At 38.6% G+C, this 21233-nt stretch overlaps 1 protein-coding gene across 1 annotated transcript; it reads right to left on the reverse strand.

The window, feature by feature from the left end:
- Window positions 1–246: 246 nt before the first annotated feature.
- Window positions 247–20632, reverse strand: LOC133458350 (ATP-dependent RNA helicase DHX15). The gene is made up of 14 exons (XM_061738189.1): window positions 20461–20632; window positions 16361–16697; window positions 15016–15209; window positions 14736–14895; window positions 12550–12768; window positions 12282–12449; window positions 12099–12185; window positions 9236–9385; window positions 7486–7594; window positions 7184–7375; window positions 5224–5346; window positions 2650–2840; window positions 1213–1382; window positions 247–1108 (listed from the first exon to the last, which is right to left on the reverse strand). The coding sequence occupies exons 1-14, from the start codon at window positions 20523–20525 to the stop codon at window positions 991–993; spliced, it is 2283 nt and encodes a 760-aa protein (XP_061594173.1). The 5' UTR covers window positions 20526–20632; the 3' UTR covers window positions 247–990.
- Between the last annotated feature and the right edge of the window lie 601 nt (window positions 20633–21233).

The raw sequence follows: 21233 nt of genomic DNA on the forward strand, positions 1-21233 counted from the left end.
AAAAAAACATTTAAAAAAGAAAAGAAAAAAATGATTAAGATTATTTTGAGAAACTTGCTGTTTTGTTTTTTCTTTTCAGGGGTTATAGAGGCAGAATTTATTTATTTATATATATATATATATATATATATATATATATATATAATTAGATTATTATTTATTATTCATATTATGATTATTCTGAGAATCTGGCTGTTTTTTTTTTCTTTTCAGGGGTTATAGAGGCAGATTTTTCTAACCCTTTGATGTCAAAACTTTATTTTTATTTTTTTTTTTACACCATCTACCAGTTGGATCAAGTCTTGATTGTAAGCAGGGATCCTTCAAAAAAAAAAAGACAGTATGTGTATTTAAAATTTTTTAACAAAAAAAACCATTTTGTCTGAACATGAACACTGGATATTATAAGCTGAGCTCCATGTTAATACAGGTAATACAAAGACAAGTTGAAATGTAACAAACTACTGAGAATTAAACATTTTAAGTGTACATAATTTTTTTTTTTTTACGTAAAAGAGGAAATATTGACTAATTTACAACATAGTTTCAAATTTAGACAAAAGGAAAATAAATCAACTCAACAGTCATTTTGGAATGACAGACTTCCAACAATTAAACTTTGCACAAAAATGAAGTCAAAGTTCCTTTATTAAAGAAAAAAGCAAGCACAGATCCTTGTAATGGCTCCACAGTCTCCTAAAGGAAATTCAAGCACATCTAAATTGACGTTTCTCATATTCCTTTAAAAGAAAAAAAGGAAAAAAAAAAAAAAAAAAATAAATCACTGTCGCCAGAACTAACCATAGCTGTTGGTATTTCATTTGACGTTACATCTACTTACAGAATTGACTTTGATGGGGTAGGAGTGGGGAAAAAAAAAAAAAAAAAAAAAAAAAAAAAAAAATCAAAATGCCAACTTTTAAACAATGACACAGAAAAATCTAAAACTCTAATATGCAGTTGTTGTCCAGGACACTTGTTGTCTATTGTTCAGTACTGAGAGTACTCTTTGCTGTCTAGTTTGGCAATAATCCGCTCCAGCTGTCTTTTAGCTTCACATTGTGGGAAGTTGCTCATATCATAGTACTGGGGTGCAATCTTCACTAGCCTGTAACAAAGAGAGGAGAACATGAGTGATCTTGTCAGTGAGACGGCATACTCTAAAACCACTTAGCCTAAATGTGATTTAACTTCACATGGCTGCACACGTACCATTCGGGTTTGATATCTGTGCAAGTGCGGATGTAGTTCTTGGTGGTGAGGACAAATTCATTGTAGAGCACCCACTCGGGCTTGTGGTCCAGGACTGTAGACGGGTGCAGCTGGACCACCTGGTTGTCTTTGACCGTAAGGTAATGGCCTGTGCGCTCCAAGTGAGCCACCTGCAGGAGTAAGAAGAAACGGGTTCCAGCTTTAGCAACATCTCTGGTGAAATTTTCCTGCTGCAAAGACGTCATAGCGGATGCCATTAAGAGCCAATCCCAATACCCCCCCTACTTTCTACAACTAGCCCTAAAAAGAAGCCACAAATGTTAGGGCCTTTGTAATCTTCCCAGGGCCCAGTCCCAATACACCCACTTTTCAGCACTACCTCTAAATTTTGCGTGCTACGTCACTGCGTGGTTTACGTTCGGGTACGTCAACGACTGCGTAGTTACGTTTGCACATACGTCACACCATATCAGGAAGCCGAGAGCCAAAAGCTGTTTTAATTTCCGCTGTAGCGCTGTTAATATGCCACTTTATTAAGTTTTAATATTTTTTCAGGCGTAAAAGTAACCGTTAAGATCCCCAACCTGGGCTCAGTTTATCCAAATAACGCCTGTTAAGAAATTTGACCCGATGTTTTCGGAGCAGCAGCAGCCGGAGTACAGACGTGATCGCTGCTGCGCCGTCGTCCCGGGGGAGAAACCTGCAGCTCTGTGGAGAATTACCGCTGGCTGAAATAAATCATTTAGGAAGATAAATGTTGGTTTAATAGATTAAATCTAACAGTTGTAACTACGCCTGTTAAGAAATTTGCTCCAAAAATTTCTGGGTGAGACCAGCCTGCCGGCTCGAGAGCTGATGTATGGTTCCGCGTTAAATCGACGCGTAGGGTACGGCGTAGGGTACGGCGTAGGGTACGGCGTACGTCGCCGCGTAACCTACGCCGTAGGCTCTGCGTTGGTGTAACGCGGAACCATAAATCAGCCTTTATTCTGGCGAGGTTTGAAAAAGACTTCGCAACAACGGGCAAGCGAGTGATTATATACATTCACTGAGTGAATATTATGAAAGTAAAATATATATTTCTCGCTAGAAATGTAATCAAAATGCATTTTTATGCAGAAACTAACTCAAAATATTGATTTTATTCACTAAAAAATAAGAAATCTCCGCCATGTTTTTTTTTTTTTGATGGAGTCCACAAATGACGACGAAAAGCATTCTGGGAAATTGTTCTGGCCCTCGCTCAGCTAGTGTGTATCTGAAATCCCTCGCTCTGTAGGGCTAGATTGATGCCCCCTAGCCCTCGTTTTCCCCACTCCCCCTAGGTGAAAAGAGGAATTGGGACACCACTACCCTCACGGGAACGCGCAAAATTTAGGGGTAGTGCTGAAAAGTAGGGGTAGTGGGAGTATTGGGACAGGGCCTAAATCAGCTCACCTGCATGAAGAAGCCGGTGCAGAGAGCACGTCGGATGTTGATGTAGTAATCTCTACTTGTGAACTCTGTGCTCCGCCGAGGCAGGTTGAAGCGGTCCATGATCCTGGACAGCTGCTGACGCACGTTGTCAGCAGACATCAGTGAGCGGTAGTTGACAAAGTTGTCATAGCACCACTGATTAGCTTCATGGTCTGGAAAAAGAGATGACAGCGATTGAAACATCTGGACAAGTTGCAGGTTTTCACACTTTCCGAACAAGTACCCACTACTTCATGGTATTCTTAAAAGCAATGCTAAAACTACCCAGTGATGTGCCATATTTTTACAATATATGAATAATACATAAATGATAAGGGGTCTACTAGTTTAATCTAGATCAGGGGTCGGCAACCCAAAATGTTGAAAGAGCCATATTGGATTAAAAACACAAAAAACGAATGTGTCTGGAGCCGCAAAAAATGAAGTATTGTATAAGCCTTAGAATGAAGGCAAATGGTGAAAGGCGAACTGTCGAGAAAAACGTCGAAATGTGGAAAAAAGTCGAAATGTGGAGAAAAAAGTCGAAATGTCGAGAAAAAAAGTCGAAATGTCGAGATTTGAAGTACAATCTCGAGAAAAAAGTCGAAATGTCGAGATTAAAAAAGGAAAAAAGAAAAAAGAGAAAAAAGGAAAAAAAAGAAAAAAAAGAGAAAAAGAAGGAAAAAGAAGAAAAAAAAGGAAACAAAAAGGTCAAACATTTTTGAAAAAGCTCCAGGGAGCCACTAGGACGGCGCTAAAGAGCCGCATGCGGGTTGCCGACCCCTGATCTAGATTCATCTTAATATGTATCTATATTATTTCAAGGGCATAAGGGCATGCAATACTGACTGTTTCCCAACTGCAATAAACAAAAACCCAACACTTCACTACCATTAAAATGTGTGTCAAGTGAGCTAAAAACTACAAAATTAAATAAACAAAAAAAGCCCAACCCCACAGGCAACAAAAGGTTGTGTCAAACTCATAAAAAAAAAAACTAAATCCCCCCCCCCCACAAACTCTGCCAGGTCATGCTGTCATGTTAGTCTACCATAGACAGTCATCTAAAAAACAATTAACTTGATGTCTACAGTGCTGGCAAAGCTGCAGATGCAAACAAGAACATCACCTTTTCCTAGATCTGAGGCACAAACACACAAGATTCACAAGTGACCAAGAAAGAAGCACAAAATCACCTCTCAATCAGCTGTGAAGCGAGGATGGTCACAGGTCACCTGAGCCACAGGCCATCACTACTACTAAACTGTATTTACAGGACTGTCTCAGAAAATTAGAATATTGTGATAAAGTTCTTTATTTTCTGTAATGCAATTAAAAAAAACAAAAATGTCATACATTCTGGATTCATTAAAAACCAACTGAAATATTGCAAAGCTTAAGATTAAGATTCCCAGAATATTCTAATTTTTTGAGATAGGATATTTGAGTTTTCTTAAGCTGTAAGCCATGATCAGCAATATTAAAATAATAAAAGGCTTGCAATATTTCAGTTGATTTGTAATGAATCCAGAATGTATGACATTTTTGTTTTTGTAATTGCATTACAGAAAATCACAATATTCAAATTTTCTGAGACAGTCCTGTATAACCCTTGTTAAAATAACGTTCTTATGGCTTAATGGAGGTCAGCCTCATTTTCCAGTAACACATGAAACAGTTGAGGTTTGAGCCAATGTCCCTCCATTATTTTTGTCTTATTATACTTTGGGAATGCTTATGAAAATAAAATAAAAAAAAACAAACAAAAGGCAAACACTGCTCCTTTAAAATGCAGCTGCTCACTGGCCTAAGTCTCAGCTGTTTCACTGACTGGCTAAATGTGAAAAACACTTTTTTACTCAAGTACCCAATAAGCCAACAAGGAACTAGATATGTGATGGGGCCATTCACAGATAATCCTACAGGACTGTCTCAGAAAATTAGAATATTGTGATAAAGTTCTTTATTTTCTGTAATGCAATTAAAAAAACAAAAATGTTATACATTCTGGATTCATTACAAATCAACTGAAATATTGCAAGCCTTTTATTATTTTAATATTGCTGATTATGGCTTACAGTTTAAGATTAAGATTCCCAGAATATTCGAATATTTTGAGATAGGATATTTGAGTTTTCTTAAGCTGTACGCCATGATCAGCAATATTAAAATAATAAAAGGCTTGCAATATTTCAGTTGATTTGTAATGAATGCAGAATGTATGACATTTTTGTTTTTGTAATTGCATTACAGAAAATCGCAATATTTTAATTTTCTGAGCCAGTCCTGTATGTAACATTTCTGATTATCCAAATGAAAAAGAAAAGCTGGGAAATTAAGATGGCAGCATTTTTGTTAAGCTTTTTTTTTTTTAATCCTCAGTTTTCAGAAACTTATCAAACAATTACTTAATAAAAAATTATTGGGTTTATAAATTAATCGTTTATAGCTACTTATGATGTCTTCATTTTGCTTTCCAGCTTCACAAAGTGTTTTCTGCAGCTTTAACAGTCCATCTAAAAATAAAAGCGGTGCAGAACTTGGGTGGATGCTTACTTTGTTTGAAGGCATGGTAGACATTGAGCAGCGTCAAGTGGTCTCCGTCAATGTGAGCAAACCTCATCTTGGACTCGTCTGCTGCCTTCTTAGCCTCCGTGGGACGGACAAAGCACTGTGGGACTAAACAAGGTTGGTATGGGCCCCAACAAAGCCGCCCATAGGGATGAGTCAAACATTCACAGAAATATGGAGCAAAGCCTATGATGCTAGGGCACTCGACACTGCGCTGGGACAGGGCAGGACCACTCTCTCTAGCAAATGGGAAGTGTGGGGGTGCAGTCTTTTCTCATGGTCATTTCCAACTGTAATGGCTATTAGCTCGTAGAGAAGGGGGGTCATTTAACCACATCTGTAAAACAAGAGTTTTCAAACAACTACAAAGTGTTAGGAAAAACCAGCAATATTTGAACTTTGCAAGAGTCAGAGATTCTACTTTTGATACAGAAGTTAGGCCTTCGGGAGCGTGGAAGCTTAAAACACTCCCAGGCTACACATGACAACGGTACAGCACAATCACACTTAAAAGTTTGCAATACATCAATTCAAAGAAAGAAAACTGGTGCTTTAAAAGGCATCCAAAATAATTAAAGTGGTGCCTGCCCTATCCACATGTTCTGATGACTAAAATAATTATCTGCAAAAAGCTCACTCACTATTCAAAATCAGAGGTGGGTAGTAACAAGTTACATTTACTTGAGTAAGTTTTGGGATTTTTTTTACTTTTAAGAGTAGTTTTGAATCACTATACTTTTTACTTTTACTTGAGTAGATTTGTGAAGAAGAAACTGTTACTCTTCCTCCGCTACATTAGGCTACGTTGAGCTGTTACTTTTCTTTTATCCCTTTTATCCTCGTACGTGTCAATCTCATGACATCACTGGGTGATTCTTTGGGAAAAATGTTTGTTTTTGCATGTTTTGTCACATTTACACAGACTCAAACACACAGAGTTTCTATGAGTTCATGGGCTTGGTCTAGTTCTGCCTGGTTAAAAAAGAAAAGTACAAAGGCTTGAAACTTTGTGCTACTTGTGCTTAATTTATTTTCTTATTCTGTTATTTTATTTATTTTATTATTTATTAAAGTACTTGAATTTACTTTAAGATTATTTCAATTTAAGCTATTTTTTATTTTTTATGAATTTTAATTTATTTTATTATTTCATTGATTTAATTTGCCTGAAGATGATTTTGTACTTTTGTCTGTTTGGTTGTGTTAAAAAAAAAAAAAAAAATCAGACATTACTCAACAGTTACTCAGTACTTGAGTAGTTTTTTCACCAAGTATTTTTTTTACTTTTACTCAATTATTTGGGTGACTACTTTTTACTTTTACTTGAGTCATATTATTCTGAAGTAACAGTACTTTTACTTCAGTACAATTTTGGCTACTCTACCCACCTCTGTTCAAAATAAATAGACTAATTAAAAAAAAAAGAAAAAGTCAACACGGGTGCTTTGATTTAAGTGAATGTTGACTGAGGGGCATCTACAAAGGTTAAAGGATTAGTGTGTCGATTACACTTTACTATCTGGGATCTGATCTTTTAAATGCTACTATTATACATACTATAGTATCAAACATATTAGATGATTTGATCTATACTTATACTGGGCATCCAATGAATTTTCAAATCACAAGTGAACTAAAAAAGCATATTGTCATCACTTTAAAAGAAAAAAAAAAGGTTTTAACCATAAAATACGTTGCAATATGTTTTTCTGAGGACACTGGAGTTTCCTGCACGTGCCACTAGACCTCGCTGCTTGTCAAGCTTAAAACAAGCAGTCACTGCACAATTAAATGCTTTGATTGCTCATAATCTGATAAATTGAGGCAGATGTAAAAGCATTTGAGGAAAAGAAGACTTGAGGCATCCACATTTCATGTGGATTCTTTTTTTTTTTAAACCAGATAGACCTGGCCTAGAAGATGTCGGCCCAGTACTGGGCATTACCTGACAGCATGGCAGTAATGGAGAGGATCTCATTGGAGCAGTTAAACTCGCAGCTCGCAATGACCATCTTTGCCAGCTGAGGATCCAGAGGAAATTCTGCCATCATGGAGCCCAGCTCGGTCAGGTCACCGTCATCGTTGAGAGCTGCCAGATAATTCAGTAGCTCCAGAGCCCTCATTAGTGTCTCAGGAGCTGCGGAAATAGACAGAAAGAGGGGAAAGCACCGGGATGATAAGAAAGCCATGTCTATCAAGTGCAAGACGATTTATTTTACGCAAAACAGCCGATCCAGGACGACTCACCGGGTGGATCCATGAAGTCAAAGTGCACAAGGTCATCAATACCCAGCTTTTTCAGCTGCAGCACAACAGATCCTAAATTGGACCGAAGAATCTCAGGGTATGTGTTGTCCTGGAGAAGGCCAAAAAAATGCACAATGTATTTAATAGGACATAATATCATAACAATATCGATAACATAAAATTAATAGGTAGAGTACATTTGAGTGTTACTTTTGGGCCACATTTTGGCTGCAATGAATCACTTTGTATCAATGACAGAATAATGATTAGGATGTAAGCTGCGTAACGCAGAGGTTTTCAACTGATTTTGTCCCAGGGACCACCATTATAACCAAGAAGCAACTCCGGGACCACTGCTTTTGGGGATGTTTGTTTTATTTTGCACCTTGCTTTTAAATAAGAGTACGGGCATATATAGGTTATTTATTTGCATCAGTGTCTATTTTTATTTGCACCATTTACTATAAAAAAAAAACAGGGGCGCAGCTTCCCCGGGAGGCGCGTCTGCTTCTCGGTTAACGAGCCCCCTTGTCCCGCCACGGAGCTGCCGCGTTATCGCTGTAGGGTACGGCATAGGGCTGCGTCGGTGTAACGCAGCAAACGGTGGTCAAGAGCAGAGACCATTTATTTAATAAATAGCTTGGAGAACAGATGGTGGATTACCTATAGTTCTGTAGTAAGTAAGTAAGGTAAGTGTCGGTGCAAAACCTCATCTTAACGGTCCCCTCGCTGTGGAAACAGCCACCGCTTCTAAACAATGGCTGAAGCTCCAGCCGGCGGAGAGAGTTGTGGGCGTGGTTTCAGCAGCGGAGGCCGGCCTATGGAAATCTGCTCTTTTCGTGACTCACGACGGGAGCAGATTCTAATCGGCTCAAAAAAAAAAAATCACGTGACACTGGGGGATTCTGTCGGGCGGGGGTCACAGACCTTGCAGAAATTCATGGGATTTCGTCTCCCCTCTGCTGGCAGGGTGAGGGGAGACCACTTTATATATGTTAAAACAAGAAAAAACGTGTTTTTCATAATATGTCCCCTTTAAATCGATACTTGGATTTATGTATCGATAATCGTTCCTATACCGATAAAATATCAATATTTTTAACCCACCCCTATTAAACATCTGCAGATATCTGAAGGAACCACAAGGTTCATGCAAGTTAAGATGAAGAGTGGACCTGACCTTGGAATGGCTTAGTCCTCTGACTCTTGTTAGATGCAAATAGCAGCAAGCTGCCACATTTAGTTTTTTGCTCCAGTAAATATTACAGGCTGCTTAACTGCATTGTATTATTTAATAATAGGTAGATATCAGATTACAGCCCATCGTCTCCGTCGACCATTGTTTATTTGTCTGTGTTAAATTTAGTCTTTACTTGGTTACAGCCAGACTTGTGAGGCACAGTCCATGTCTGTTTTTTTTTGTTTTAGATAAAATTACTTTATTTTTACTTTCTTTTCAACCATAACAGGGAAAAACTAACATTTTTCAACTTGCTTAAAAATGATCACCACTTGTCATTTTGACAAACCTATTTCAGTACAATAATGAAATTGATGTGACCAAGTCACATTTATGCTTTTCTCTCCTTTTCTTGGCCCCAGCTGAGCTTACATGAAACAAAATAGATGAAATACTTAAAAATGCCCATCCTATTACTTTGTGCAGCTGGTTGGAAAGTTAAACATAGCTTGAACAGCATTTTCTGCTTTTATCTAAGGACATAAGAACTCTGCTTCTGTGGTCACTTGCCTGCATCTCCGTTTTGTAGGCCTTCTCCGTGTAGAGACGAAAACACTTCCCCGGGCGTGTTCTGCCAGCTCGTCCTGCCCTCTGCTGGGCAGAGGCTTTACTGATGGCCGTCACCAGCAAAGACTCCACTCTGATACGAGGGTTGTACACCTGGACACACATTTGAAATCACGTCAGCCCTTTATGTTTCCAAGTTGTGACAAAAAAAAAAAGGCAACTGCAAAGAAACAATAAAGATGAGAACCACCTTTCAGACATCAAAGACTAAAGGCTCATTCATGCTCCTTTTCTTATGTAAAGAGTTACGTCTGTGTCAAGGGTTCCCATAGTCGCCACACTCTTACTTCCAAGCATCTTTTATTGACTTGGTTGTTAACTCAATTAATCCACTAGTGGGCAGTGCCAAGTTCAGAGATCAATAGAGTATACCTCCATTGACTGATTGTTTCCAAAGCAATTACAATTATTGCTTTTTTTTGTTTATTTGTTTTTGGCAGAGGTTAAATATTTTGGGAGCATCAAATCTCTTGATTATCCTCCATTCACAGTGCAGAACAGCAGCATTTAATCATTGCAAGTAATTAGGGATTTTGGTCCTTTGAGCTGACTTTCCCAGAAAGGTTGGCAGTAGTTTCATGAGACCATTTTTTTTTCAAGATGTTTTTTTAAGTTCCTCTTTGGTCGGGTATTTTACTTCTACAGTCTAGCGCAGGGGTCGGCAACCCAAAATGTTGAAAGAGTCATATTGGACCAAAAACAAATGTCTGGAGCCGCAAAAAATTAAAAGTCTTGTATAATCCTTAGAATGAAGGCAACACATGCTGCATGTATTTATATTAGTTATAACTGGGGGAACATTTTTTTTTCATTATGCACTTCGAGAAAAAAAGTGGAAATGTCGAGAAAAAAAGTGGAAATCTCAAAAAAAAAAGTGGAAATGTCGAGGAAAAAAGTCGAAATGTCGAGAAAAGAGTCGAAATTTCGAGAAAAAAGTTAAAATGTCGAGGAAAAGAGATTAAAAAGGAAAGGAAAAAGGAAGAAAAAAAGGAAAAAAAGAAAAAAGAAAAAAAGGAAAAAAAGAAAAAAAAGAGAAAAAAGAAAAAAGAGAAAAAAGGAAAAAAGAAGAAAAAAAGGAAAGAAAAAAAGGTCAAACATTTTTAAAAAAGCCACTAGGACGGCGCTATAGAGCCGCATGCGGCTCTAGAGCCACGGGTTGCCGACCCCTGGTCTAGGGAGTAACGAAAAGGTGCATACGGTTTTCTATAAATGTTTTTTTATTAACAGTGCACAGAAAAGAAATATATTAGGGAAACACCAAATTAAACAGCTCTGGAGACCCATCAGCTGCATCACAACTCCTTTTGCTCATCACTTTGGTGTTTGCACGTACAAATTAGTCCCGGATAAACCTCCATTTGTATTTCGCCATCTTTGGACTCTCTCCCAAATAACGAGTGATCTCCTCTCAGCTACTTTTATTTTAAGCTGCTTGTCCCCGCCCCTAGGCGACGTGATGCAAACAAACTCACACTCTCTTCAAAAGTTGCATCAATGTCTACAGCTGTTCTCTTCTTCTGCTCCCTCCTCTTCTATGGTTTGTTCCTTATGCTGGTCGCATGTTAGCTATACTGTTCAATGCTGCCCCGACGGTTTCCGGTGTTATTGCTCTGTTTGCAGGGTCAAGCGACGGATCTGCAAGGGCCCTGAAAACGGACCAAATTACGCGCGTAAACGACGGATGAACCGGTCGATCTGTCTGCACATCCATCTTCTGCGTCGAGCATGAATGAGCCTTTAGCAAGCAAGGTGATACAAAGCAGACAAAAGAGGTTGAGTTGGGCCCAGTCCCAATCCCCCCACTACCCCTACTTTTCAGCACTACCCCTAAATTTTGTGCGTTCCCGTGAGGGTAGTGGTGTCCCAATTCCTCTTTTCATCTAGGGGTAGTTGCTTAAACGAGGGGTAGTGGCTATGAATCTAGCCCTAAAGAGCGAGGGTTTTCAGATGCTGACTAGCTAGAAAAATTTCCCAGAATGCTTTACGTCATCATTTGCAGATTGAATCAAAAAAAAAAACATGGCGGACATTTCTTATTTTTTTGTGAATAAAATCAATATTTTGAGTTAGTTTCTGCATAAAAATGCGTTTTGATTACATTTCTAGCGAGAAATATATATTTTACTGTAATATTCACTCAGTGAATGTATATAATCACTCGCTTGCCCGTTGTTTGCGAAGTCTTTTTCAAACCTCGCCAGAATAAATGCTGATTTATGGTTCCCCGTTACACCAACGCAGAGCCTACGGCGTAGGTTACGCGGCGACGCTTGCCGTGCCCTACGCCGTACCCTACGCCGTACCCTACGCCGTACCCTACGCCGTACCCTACGCCGTACCCTACGCCGTACCCTACGCCGTACCCTACGCCGTAGGCTCTGCGTCGATTTAACGCGGAACCATTAATCAGCTCCCGAGCCGGCAGGCTCTTCTCATCCCGAAAACTTCGGAGCAAATTTCTTAACAGGCGTTATTTGGATAAACTGAGCCCAGGTTGGGGATCTTAACGGTTACTTTTACGCCTGAAAAAATATTAAAACTTAATAAAGTGGCATATTAACAGCGCTACAGCGGAAATTAAAACAGCTTTTAGCTCTGGGCTTCCTGATATGGTGTGACGTATGTGCAAACGTAACTACGCAGTCGCTTACGTACCCAAACGTGACCACGCAGTGACGTAACGAGTGGTGTCCCAATCCCAAAGATTACAAGGGCCCTACTCATTTTTAGGGTGAAGTGGTAGTGAGTAAGGGCTAGTGGTAGAAAGTAGGGGGTGTATTGGGATTATCCCTTGGTCTTTCCTCACCTTCTGTTTGGCAAATCCAGGATCAATGACAAACACCACACCGTCGATTGTTAGAGAAGTCTCAGCAATGTTTGTCGACACCACAACCTAAGAAAGAAGCAACAAACTGTCAAACATCCAGAATGATCAGCTGAAATGTCAAAGAGTGGATGTTTTTTTTTAAAAAATAAACTTAAAACAAACCTTTCTTCCAATTGCACCATTGGCCTTCCTTGGAGGAGGCGGCTCAAAGATCCTTTGCTGCTGCTGTGGGGGCAATGTAGAATACAGTGGAATGATTTTGATGTCTCCGACCTCAGGGCCAAGGTCATCCACCTCACGTTTGATTCGCTTGCAGGCTTCATCAATTTCCTAGGGAGAAAAATAAATGAATATATTTGATTAATGTTGTTTCTTCGGGAAATTGACACCGCTGTTTTCAAAAATAATGGCAGAGTGAAGCAAGTTTTACCTCTTGACCTGTGAGGAACATGAGGCAGTCACCTTCGTCTTCCTCGCACATATGAATCTGGATGACGGTGCGGATTGCTGCCTCGAGATAGTCGCGCTCTGGCTCAGGGGTGTAAAAGATTTCTACAGGATGTGTGCGCCCAGGAATAGTCAGCAGAGGGCAGCTGTCAAAATACACTTGGAACTTTCCGGCATCCAGCGTGGCACTCATGACGATCACCTGTGCAGGAAAGCATCGTTGTACACATCACACTATATCAGCATCGTGAGTGTTTCACCGTCGACTTTCAACAGTGAATTTTGACTCAGACCTGTAAATTTAACACGTCTCTCCTATCAGAAATCCTTAGTGATGCACCGAATGTTCGGTAACCGAAATTGTTCGGCCGAAAATAGCAAAAAAAACCACTTTCGGTGTTTATTAATAATGGCGTGTTTAGATGACGCAATCAAACAGCGAACAGCGTGGAGTGAGGGGTGAGCGGTGATAAATTCAGAAAACATGTCAGCATGTCAGATCGTTACTTGGATGTGGAGAAAAAGCAGAGGACACGAGAAATGATCCGGGCTGAGTTGGATTTGGGAAAACGCTTGGTGATGGAGACGGTCACGGGACGCACAGCGCAGAGAAAAGGGAGAGAGCTCAGAGAAAAGGGCCCGTACTACCGATGTGCGAACCCTCACATTCTGATATGATGAGATCCTCCATAACACAGATTTTTACAATTATTATACAAAGCTTGAAATTGCGGAGATCAGCCCCGCCCCACCGCGACCCGATTAACTGGATTTGAACAGGAGAAAATGAAAAAGGACTATGAGAAAAAATACAATAAGTACAGTAAGACAAATTGTGACAAATTGTGACTATTTCACTGCACATTTATTTGATTTATGCAATGGTGAAAAAATTGGCAAAATAAATGAAAAACTGCAAAGAACCATTGTTCGGTATTATTCGGTATTCGGCCAAGTGTTTATTATCATTTTCGGTTTCGGCCACAAATTTTAATTTCGGTGCATCACTAGAAATCATTACTATATACATTTTGTCAAGAAACTGTGATGCATGAAGCTCATTGTTAACTTTCTGAAGTAGTTTTGAAGATGAGAAGAAACTCAAAAAGACAATCATGTTTTTTTAGGTTACTTTGTTGTGACCACATGAAGTCTCTTAAAAGAAAAAGAAAAAACGCATTTGATGAAGTTGAACAGCAGCCCCCTACACCTCGTCGGGCATTATCCCGCTTATACCACGGTCACTTACCAAAAACCATAAATATTAAATAAGTTATTCATGCTTTAATGTGTTTTCAGTTGAAATCATTAGTTTTATAACAAGCCACAGCAGGGCAGCTGAGTGGACTATTTAATCTCTCGTCTGCAGCCGTTGTAACCTGGTAAGTTACACATTTTTTTAACAAGCCATAACCCAGTTTCCTTGGTAACGGGGGATATTCTAGTCCGCTCAGCTATTTTCTTTTCTCTCCTCTTCTGCATCCCAGTCATCAAAATTGTTAAATTCACCAAATAAATTAAAAGAAATGACAAAATCACTCATGTCGCCGCCCTGCGGTAGCCGGCTCTTCTTCTCTGAATCTCCGTTGCCGTGGTTACCACCTGGCAGTTGATCCAGCGCAATGATATTAAAGTTATCAGGCAATTTGACCAAACTTGTTTTCTAGGTGTACGTTATAACTTATAACCTACACCTGCCAGCCAATCAGAATCAAGTATTCACACGGACCGTGATATGAATAATATAAATAATATGTTCCCTAGTTATTATACAAGAAGCAACCAGCAAATTATTGTAACCATTGTGCAAACTTTTTCTTTTTTTTATTTGCAGATTTTCTGTACAAGAAACAGGGGATGCATTTTTTTTCTTTAATTTATTAAGTTACCTGAATCTTCATGATAAACATTTACTATAAATAATTTGTACATCTTTTTTCTCAAAACTGCAACTAGTTACAGCACCTGTCAGTCGCTGAACATCTAGAAATAGACCACTCCGTGTTTGTGTACACAAGCATTTGTATACATAAAATCCAACTGAATATGAATGACTGCACAAATGAAGCTGACTGGGAGAAAATAAATAAATGGAGGTTTCAGAAGACCTGCTTTGCTAGCAAGGTTAAAATTGGGCATCAAGAAAGAAGACAACATAAAGAAAGATACCTTGAGATCAGGTCTTTGCCGGACCACTTCTTTCAGCACTCCCATCAAGATATCTGTAGCAAGCGTTCGCTCGTGGGCCTCGTCGAGAATGATCACACCATATCTCTCCAGTAACGGGTCGTTCATAGCTTCTCTCAATAACATACCATCTGTCATGTACCTCAAGAAATAAAAGTCATGCTTCGTTAGGCTCCAACATTGTCATTCAAAATTAGGCTACTTGCTCTGCAAATTAAAGAGAATGCAGTAATATCCAACGATGACACGCAGCACCACTTACTTTAATATAGTCTTGGCAGAGCTGCAGTCCTCAAACCTAATGGAGTATCCGACTTCCTGACCAAGCATGACATCCATTTCGTCTGCTACCCTCTGAGCCACGCTCATGGCAGCCACTCTCCTTGGCTGAGTACAAGCTACCGCTCGCTTGGGTCCGGGTAACCCCCTCACCATGTCCACACACCACTGGGGGATCTGGGGATGGAGGCAGAGGGTTCTGTCAATTTCTATTGACACAATTCCAGACGCATATAACACAGTTATGTATTTTAAAGATACGACACACTGTGGTGTAGTGCTGCAGCTATCGAATATTTTAGTAATCGAGTATTCTACTGAAAATTCCATCGATTAATCAGATAAAACATATTTTTGTTTAGTTAAAGAGCAATTATAAATATACATAAGATGTTAATTGATATTACTAAGACTAAATTATATAATCCAGTAGGTTCATGGCTGTGCATTTAAAAACCCTGAACTTACACCAGTTGACCAAATTCACTGCCTTCACTCAAAAAACTATGGATCTTACCAAGAAATTTTCTTATTTCTAACCTAAAAATGCCATTACACCTGATAACACACATAACGTAAAAGGTTAGGTGTTTTTCCCACGCGTTTCAATTGAACTTTCATTTGTGTCAAACACATTTTAAGTTCTAGTTAAGTTTTAAGTTAAAGTCTTTATAAGATTTTGAGTTTTGGCAGTGTTCAAAATATAATTCTGAGACCTGTTGTATTGGAGCACATTAGGCTCCAGTGCTGCTTGTTTTATCCACGAATGACTACAGAGCTAAAATTGAAAACTACCCAGCTAGCTTTATTACGTTTTTATTTTTCTGACATTTTCTGCCTTTTCTTTTAGTTAAAACTGTAGCGGGAACAGATGTTTAGAGGAACCTATGTATGTACCGGGTTAGAGGGGGAACATATAGGAGAACGGACCAGAAGAAAATAGAGTGGATTAAAAATAAAAGTTAAGCACTGAGCTACATGTGTCTCCCGTCTGGGCCATTGCAGACTGCCTGAGCATGGCATGTTACTAAAACCAAACATATCCGCCGCCTCTTTCTTCTTCCTTTACCTGCGCGGCGTCAGTGCGCTGTACCATCAGCGCGCTGTGCCGTATTAAACGTACCGGTAGTCCGGGCGAAATACCTGCTTTGAGCTGCAAAATTAAACAATTCCTCGAGGCAGAGAAAATTCCTCGATCAATTTTTTAATCGAATTACTTGAATTATTCGAGGAATCGTTTCAGCCCTACTGTGGTGTCATACTGCACATTATTTGTATTTCCTGATTATTACACAAGCTTTCACCATGAAAGAAAAGCCAGTTCATACCTGTGTTGTTTTCCCGGAGCCCGTCTCTCCTACAAGAACAAAGCTCTGATGACGTGTGATGATATCGGTGAAACTTTCCTTGTACTCCCACACTGGGAGTTGTAACCGTTTCTTAAGGATGTCATAATAGCGCGGCGTGTGCGGCAAGTTGGTAAAAGGATTGATCTGCTGGTGGACAGGCTTGAGGGGTGGCAAGCCTGACACAGCTGTCGTACTGTTGGAGGGGAGTGCAGGAGGCTTTAGGTCTCTCTCCCGGTCTCTGTCCCTGTCCCGGTCCCTGTCTCGATCCCTGTCCCTGGAGCGGTCCTCGCGATCCCGGTCACGGTCCCTGTCTCTCCTGTGAGCATAAGAACAGCACAATATAAACTCTTTGATTATTACTTCAATCATTATGAAGTCAAATGTTGACTTTCTAAACAAACAGTGCAGATTTTCTATGACTTTGATTACAAAATAATACCAAAATATGTGTTTGAGGATGGAAATATATGCAACTTATTTATTTTATAACAAATTATGAACTTAGCAATATATTAAATTGCATCTTCAGTCTCTATCCCAGTTTACAGCAGCAAGAGCTGGCTGTCGTCGTCCTGCTATCCAACTTTTATGTGCTTAGTTTGGCAGCACATTAACAATCTGCACCATCTGCAGGTTTTGGTTAAGTGACCTTGTAGTTCATAGCAGGCACCCAAGAAAGACAAAAGAACTCTTGTCCACAGCTGCATTTCAAGATGGGGAAGCTGGAATCTGCGCACATCACCAGACTCACAAGTAAAGACACAGAATCATATTTTCAGAGCCACAAAAAAAAAACAGAAGTGATGGCAGGTGTGTGGTTGGTTAACGGCAAGGGAACCTTCATGATATCACACTGTTATGGACGACGACATGACCAAAACAATGTGTGAGGAGCACACAGAAAGAAATATATATATATATATATATATATATATATAAAATCATGTGATGTAATCATGCTGTTTGTACTTTTTTTTAAAAAAATGACTGACAAATGAACTTGGCAATGTTATCTGTTGAGAAAAGTTATAAAATAGCAGTATTATTTTACTACAAGAAGAGCAAAGAAGCTTTATACAGTGGGGAAATTGCATTTTTGCAACAGCAAAAAACAAGTGTAGAGAGGGTAAAATAAGAATGCCAAAAGTAAACCAAATATCTACGGTAAATAATAAAAAAATTTGAAAGAATAAACACGTATCTAAATATTCGAACATGCTTTGATGATGTGGCTTTGAGTATGTACAGTATAAAGACACCAATAAATATGAGTATATTGCACTTGTGATGCTTCACATTATAATACAGTATTGGAGATGATCGTATGTATAGGGGTAACTACAGTATGTAATTGCACAACAGTTCATGTAGCGCAGACACATCAAGTATGATACGAGATCATTCAGTTGTGCATTTATTAGGAACAACTAGGAAAAGCAAACGTATGATGCCTATGTCTCCCCCGTATTAAATTATGCTTCGGGGTTCTGGGGATATAAGGAGTCTAAGATTGCAGATTCTATAGAGAACCGAGCTGCTCGCTGTTTTTTGGGTGTTCATAAATTTGCTCCGATTCTGGCCGTTCAAGGCGACATGGGTTGGCTTCCTGGTTCCATAAGACGTAAATGTGAGATCATTAGATTGTGGAATCGTTTACTTAATATGCCAGAAGACAGGGTCAATAAGAACGTTTTTATTTAGAGTAAGTTAAATGGCTCGCCATGGGCTAAAGAAATATTTGCATTATTTGAAGAGGTTGGATTACAGTATATGTATAGTAATAACTGAACCTGTTCAATAACTTCAATTAGTGATAAGTTATTTGCTTTATTTGAGACAAAATGGTTAAATGGTATTTTGTTTAAGCCCAAATTACAAACATACATCCAAATCAAGCATGGCCCTGAACCTTATGTTAAAGCAAACCTAACAAGAAGTCAAAAGTCTTTAATGGCTCAGCTGAGAACAGGAATCCTTCCCTTGAATCTTGAAGTCGGCAGATTTAAAAACATTCCCGAAGATGAAAAGTTGTGTGAATTATGTGAACTTAACGAAGTGGAAAGTGAATCACATTTTCTGTTATATTGCCCTCTGTATGATGGACTGAGAACTCCATTATTTACTGAAATGTCTGTTAAAAACCCAGAAATGTTCTGGTGCTCTGATGATGATAGAATAGACGGGTTGTTTAACTTCAATGTTTTTAAGGTGGCTCATTTTGTTTCTGAAGCCTGGATAAAGCGTCAGGATCATTTATACAGGACTGTCTCAGAAAATTAGAATATTGTTATTTTCTGTAATGCAATTAGGAAAACAGAAATGTCATACATTCTGGATTCATTACAAATCAACTGAAATATTGCAAGCCTTTTATTATTTTAATATTGCTGATCATGGCTTACAGCTTAAGAAAACTCAAATATCCTATCTCAAAAAATTGACTTTAAAAAAAAAAAAAAAAAAAAAAAAGTCATACATTCTGGATTCATTACAAATCAACTGAAATATTGCAAGCCTTTTATTATTTTAATATTGCTGATTATGGTTTACAGTTTAAGATTAAGATTCCCAGAATATTCAAATTTTTTGAGATAGGATATTTGAGTTTTCTTAAGCTGTAAGCCATGATCAGCAATATTAAAATAATAAAAGGCTTGCAATATTTCAGTTGATTTGTAATGAATCCAGAATGTATGACTTTTTTTTTTTTTTTTTTTTTTTTAAATTGCATTACAGAAAATAAAGAACTTTATCACAATATTCTAATTTTCTGAGACAGTCCTGTATGTTTAATTGGTACAGGGTCTGTTGTCTGGCTTTCATTCTTCTTCAGCAGACAAACAGACTCAAAAATACCTACTATCCCTGGGCCATTGGATTGCTAAATAATACACAACAAAACATAACAGGTGTATTTTTTTGAATGATGTTGGAGTGATGTCTAGGTCACAGTCTGTTGCACTTTACCAGACATTGTTTGTATTGCTTTTATGTTTTTCTACTGTGCTTTTCATATTTATTTATTCCTCTTATTTTTGCTTCCTTTGCACTTTGGTGGGAACATCCCAACCAATCTCGTTGTAACCTGAGCACAATGACAATAAAGTCTATTTTGAATGAATGAATGAAAATATATTTATGAATGAAAATATATTTATTTCGGTCAGGTCATTCATAATGTAGACACCAACTGAAAGCATTAGTTCACATAAAAAAAAAAGAGACCTAACCGAAAAGGAATAGGCTGAAGCTATTGCTTATTTACGCCTACCCTTCTCACATGATCAACTTATTCAGATCGCAACATACAAAACATATTAAAATATGTTTCTCCCGAAGCTCATATCTACTTACCCTTATTTTAAACATGCTTACAATTTTACTAGGTAACAATCTGTTGAACACTTTGTACATTATCAATGCTATGTTGTATTCCACTAAATCCATGAATTTAAATGCCCTTAATTTAATAAATAATTCATTTGATGGTTTGATTTATGTTCCTTTTTCTTTTGTGTCTTGTAAGCCCACTCAGGCTGGGCACTTCATGTACATGACCCGTAAATAAAAACTTCAATCAATCATGTATTTACTACATTATTACACTGAAAACACCTGCTGTTATTGTATCAGACTCCACTGAGCCGGACCGGTGTTTAACCCTGGCTCTGTTACAAGCAACAAACACACAACTTTTAACCGGCCTTTGATTGTGTAAACTAACACATTATAGCACTTAGAGACTGAATTCAGCGTATCCTCCGGGGTAAACTGTGGATCTCCCTAAAGCGTTGTTAGCAGCGAGCTAAGTGCTGTTAGCCACACGTGCCTGAGTGCTGCATGCACTGATTACTGCTCCGCGTGTTTTTATTAATAAACCCCCCCTGCAGCTCTGTGTTGATACTGGTGACGACGCTAGATCTGACAGAAATCAAGCTGAGGGACTCTGGTTTTTACGCCAGTGTTGATATCAGTGAGTAAAGGAGGGTTTTGTCCCGGCTCTGGTCAGCTAGCGACACTAGCAGCAGCGGCTAACAGTTAGCCTGTATCTGTTTACACAGACGAGCAGCTTCTCCTACCCGTCAGACCGCTTCTTGTTGGAAGAGTAGTCGTCACCCAGGTCCAGGCGATGTCTTTTAGACATATTTAGATTATAATTTAATTTATCTGTGATGTATTTGTGCGAACACGGATCTACCGGTGCAAAAAATGCATCAAATTTGGTTTCCTGATTCCTTTGCTGTGTCTTCTTCTTTTCGCACTTGTTTGAAGATTCGTATCAGCGCCACCTGCCGTCATGGAGGACGCACTGACTACACAGGTTCCCGGCAGGTTCCCGGTCAGCAACCCGCGGCTCTGGAGCCGCCCTAGTGGCTCCCTGGAACCTTGGAAAAAATGTTTGACCTTTTTTTTCCCTTTTTTTTCTTCTTTTTTAAAATGTTTTCCTTTTTGTCTCCTTTTTTTCTCTTTTTTCTCCTTTTTTTCTCTTTTTTTCTACTTTTTTTTTCTTTTTTCTTCTTTTTCTTCCTTTTTTTCTCCTTTTTTTTCTTCTTTTTCTTCCTTTTTTCTCTTTTTTTCTTCCTTTTTCCTTTCCTTTTTAACCTCGACATTTTGACTTTTTTCTCGAAATGTTGACTTTTTCCACAACATTTTGACTTTTTTCTCAACATTTTGACATTTTTTTCGACATTTCGACTTTTTTCTCAACATTTCAACTTTTTCTCAAAATTTTGACTTTTTCCACAACATTTCGATTTTTTTCTCAACATTTTGACTTTTTTCTCAACATTTTGACTTTTTTCTAAACATTTAAACTTTTTTCCTCGACATTTCTCTTAACATTTCGACTTTT

This window comes from Cololabis saira, chromosome 1, assembly GCF_033807715.1.
Source record: "Cololabis saira isolate AMF1-May2022 chromosome 1, fColSai1.1, whole genome shotgun sequence".
Lineage (NCBI taxonomy): Eukaryota > Metazoa > Chordata > Actinopteri > Beloniformes > Belonidae > Cololabis > Cololabis saira.

Coding starts and splice junctions, on each gene's coding strand:
- LOC133458350 (XM_061738189.1), bottom strand. CDS start 20,525: ATGTCTAAAAGACATCGCCTGGACCTGGGTGACGACTACTCTTCCAAC. Junction 14,896..15,015: donor TCTGCCAAGACTATATTAAA/GTAAGTGGTGCT, acceptor TTATTTCTTGAG/GTACATGACAGATGGTATGT. Junction 7,595..9,235: donor CCTACAAAACGGAGATGCAG/GCAAGTGACCAC, acceptor GGCCTTCTCCAG/GACAACACATACCCTGAGAT.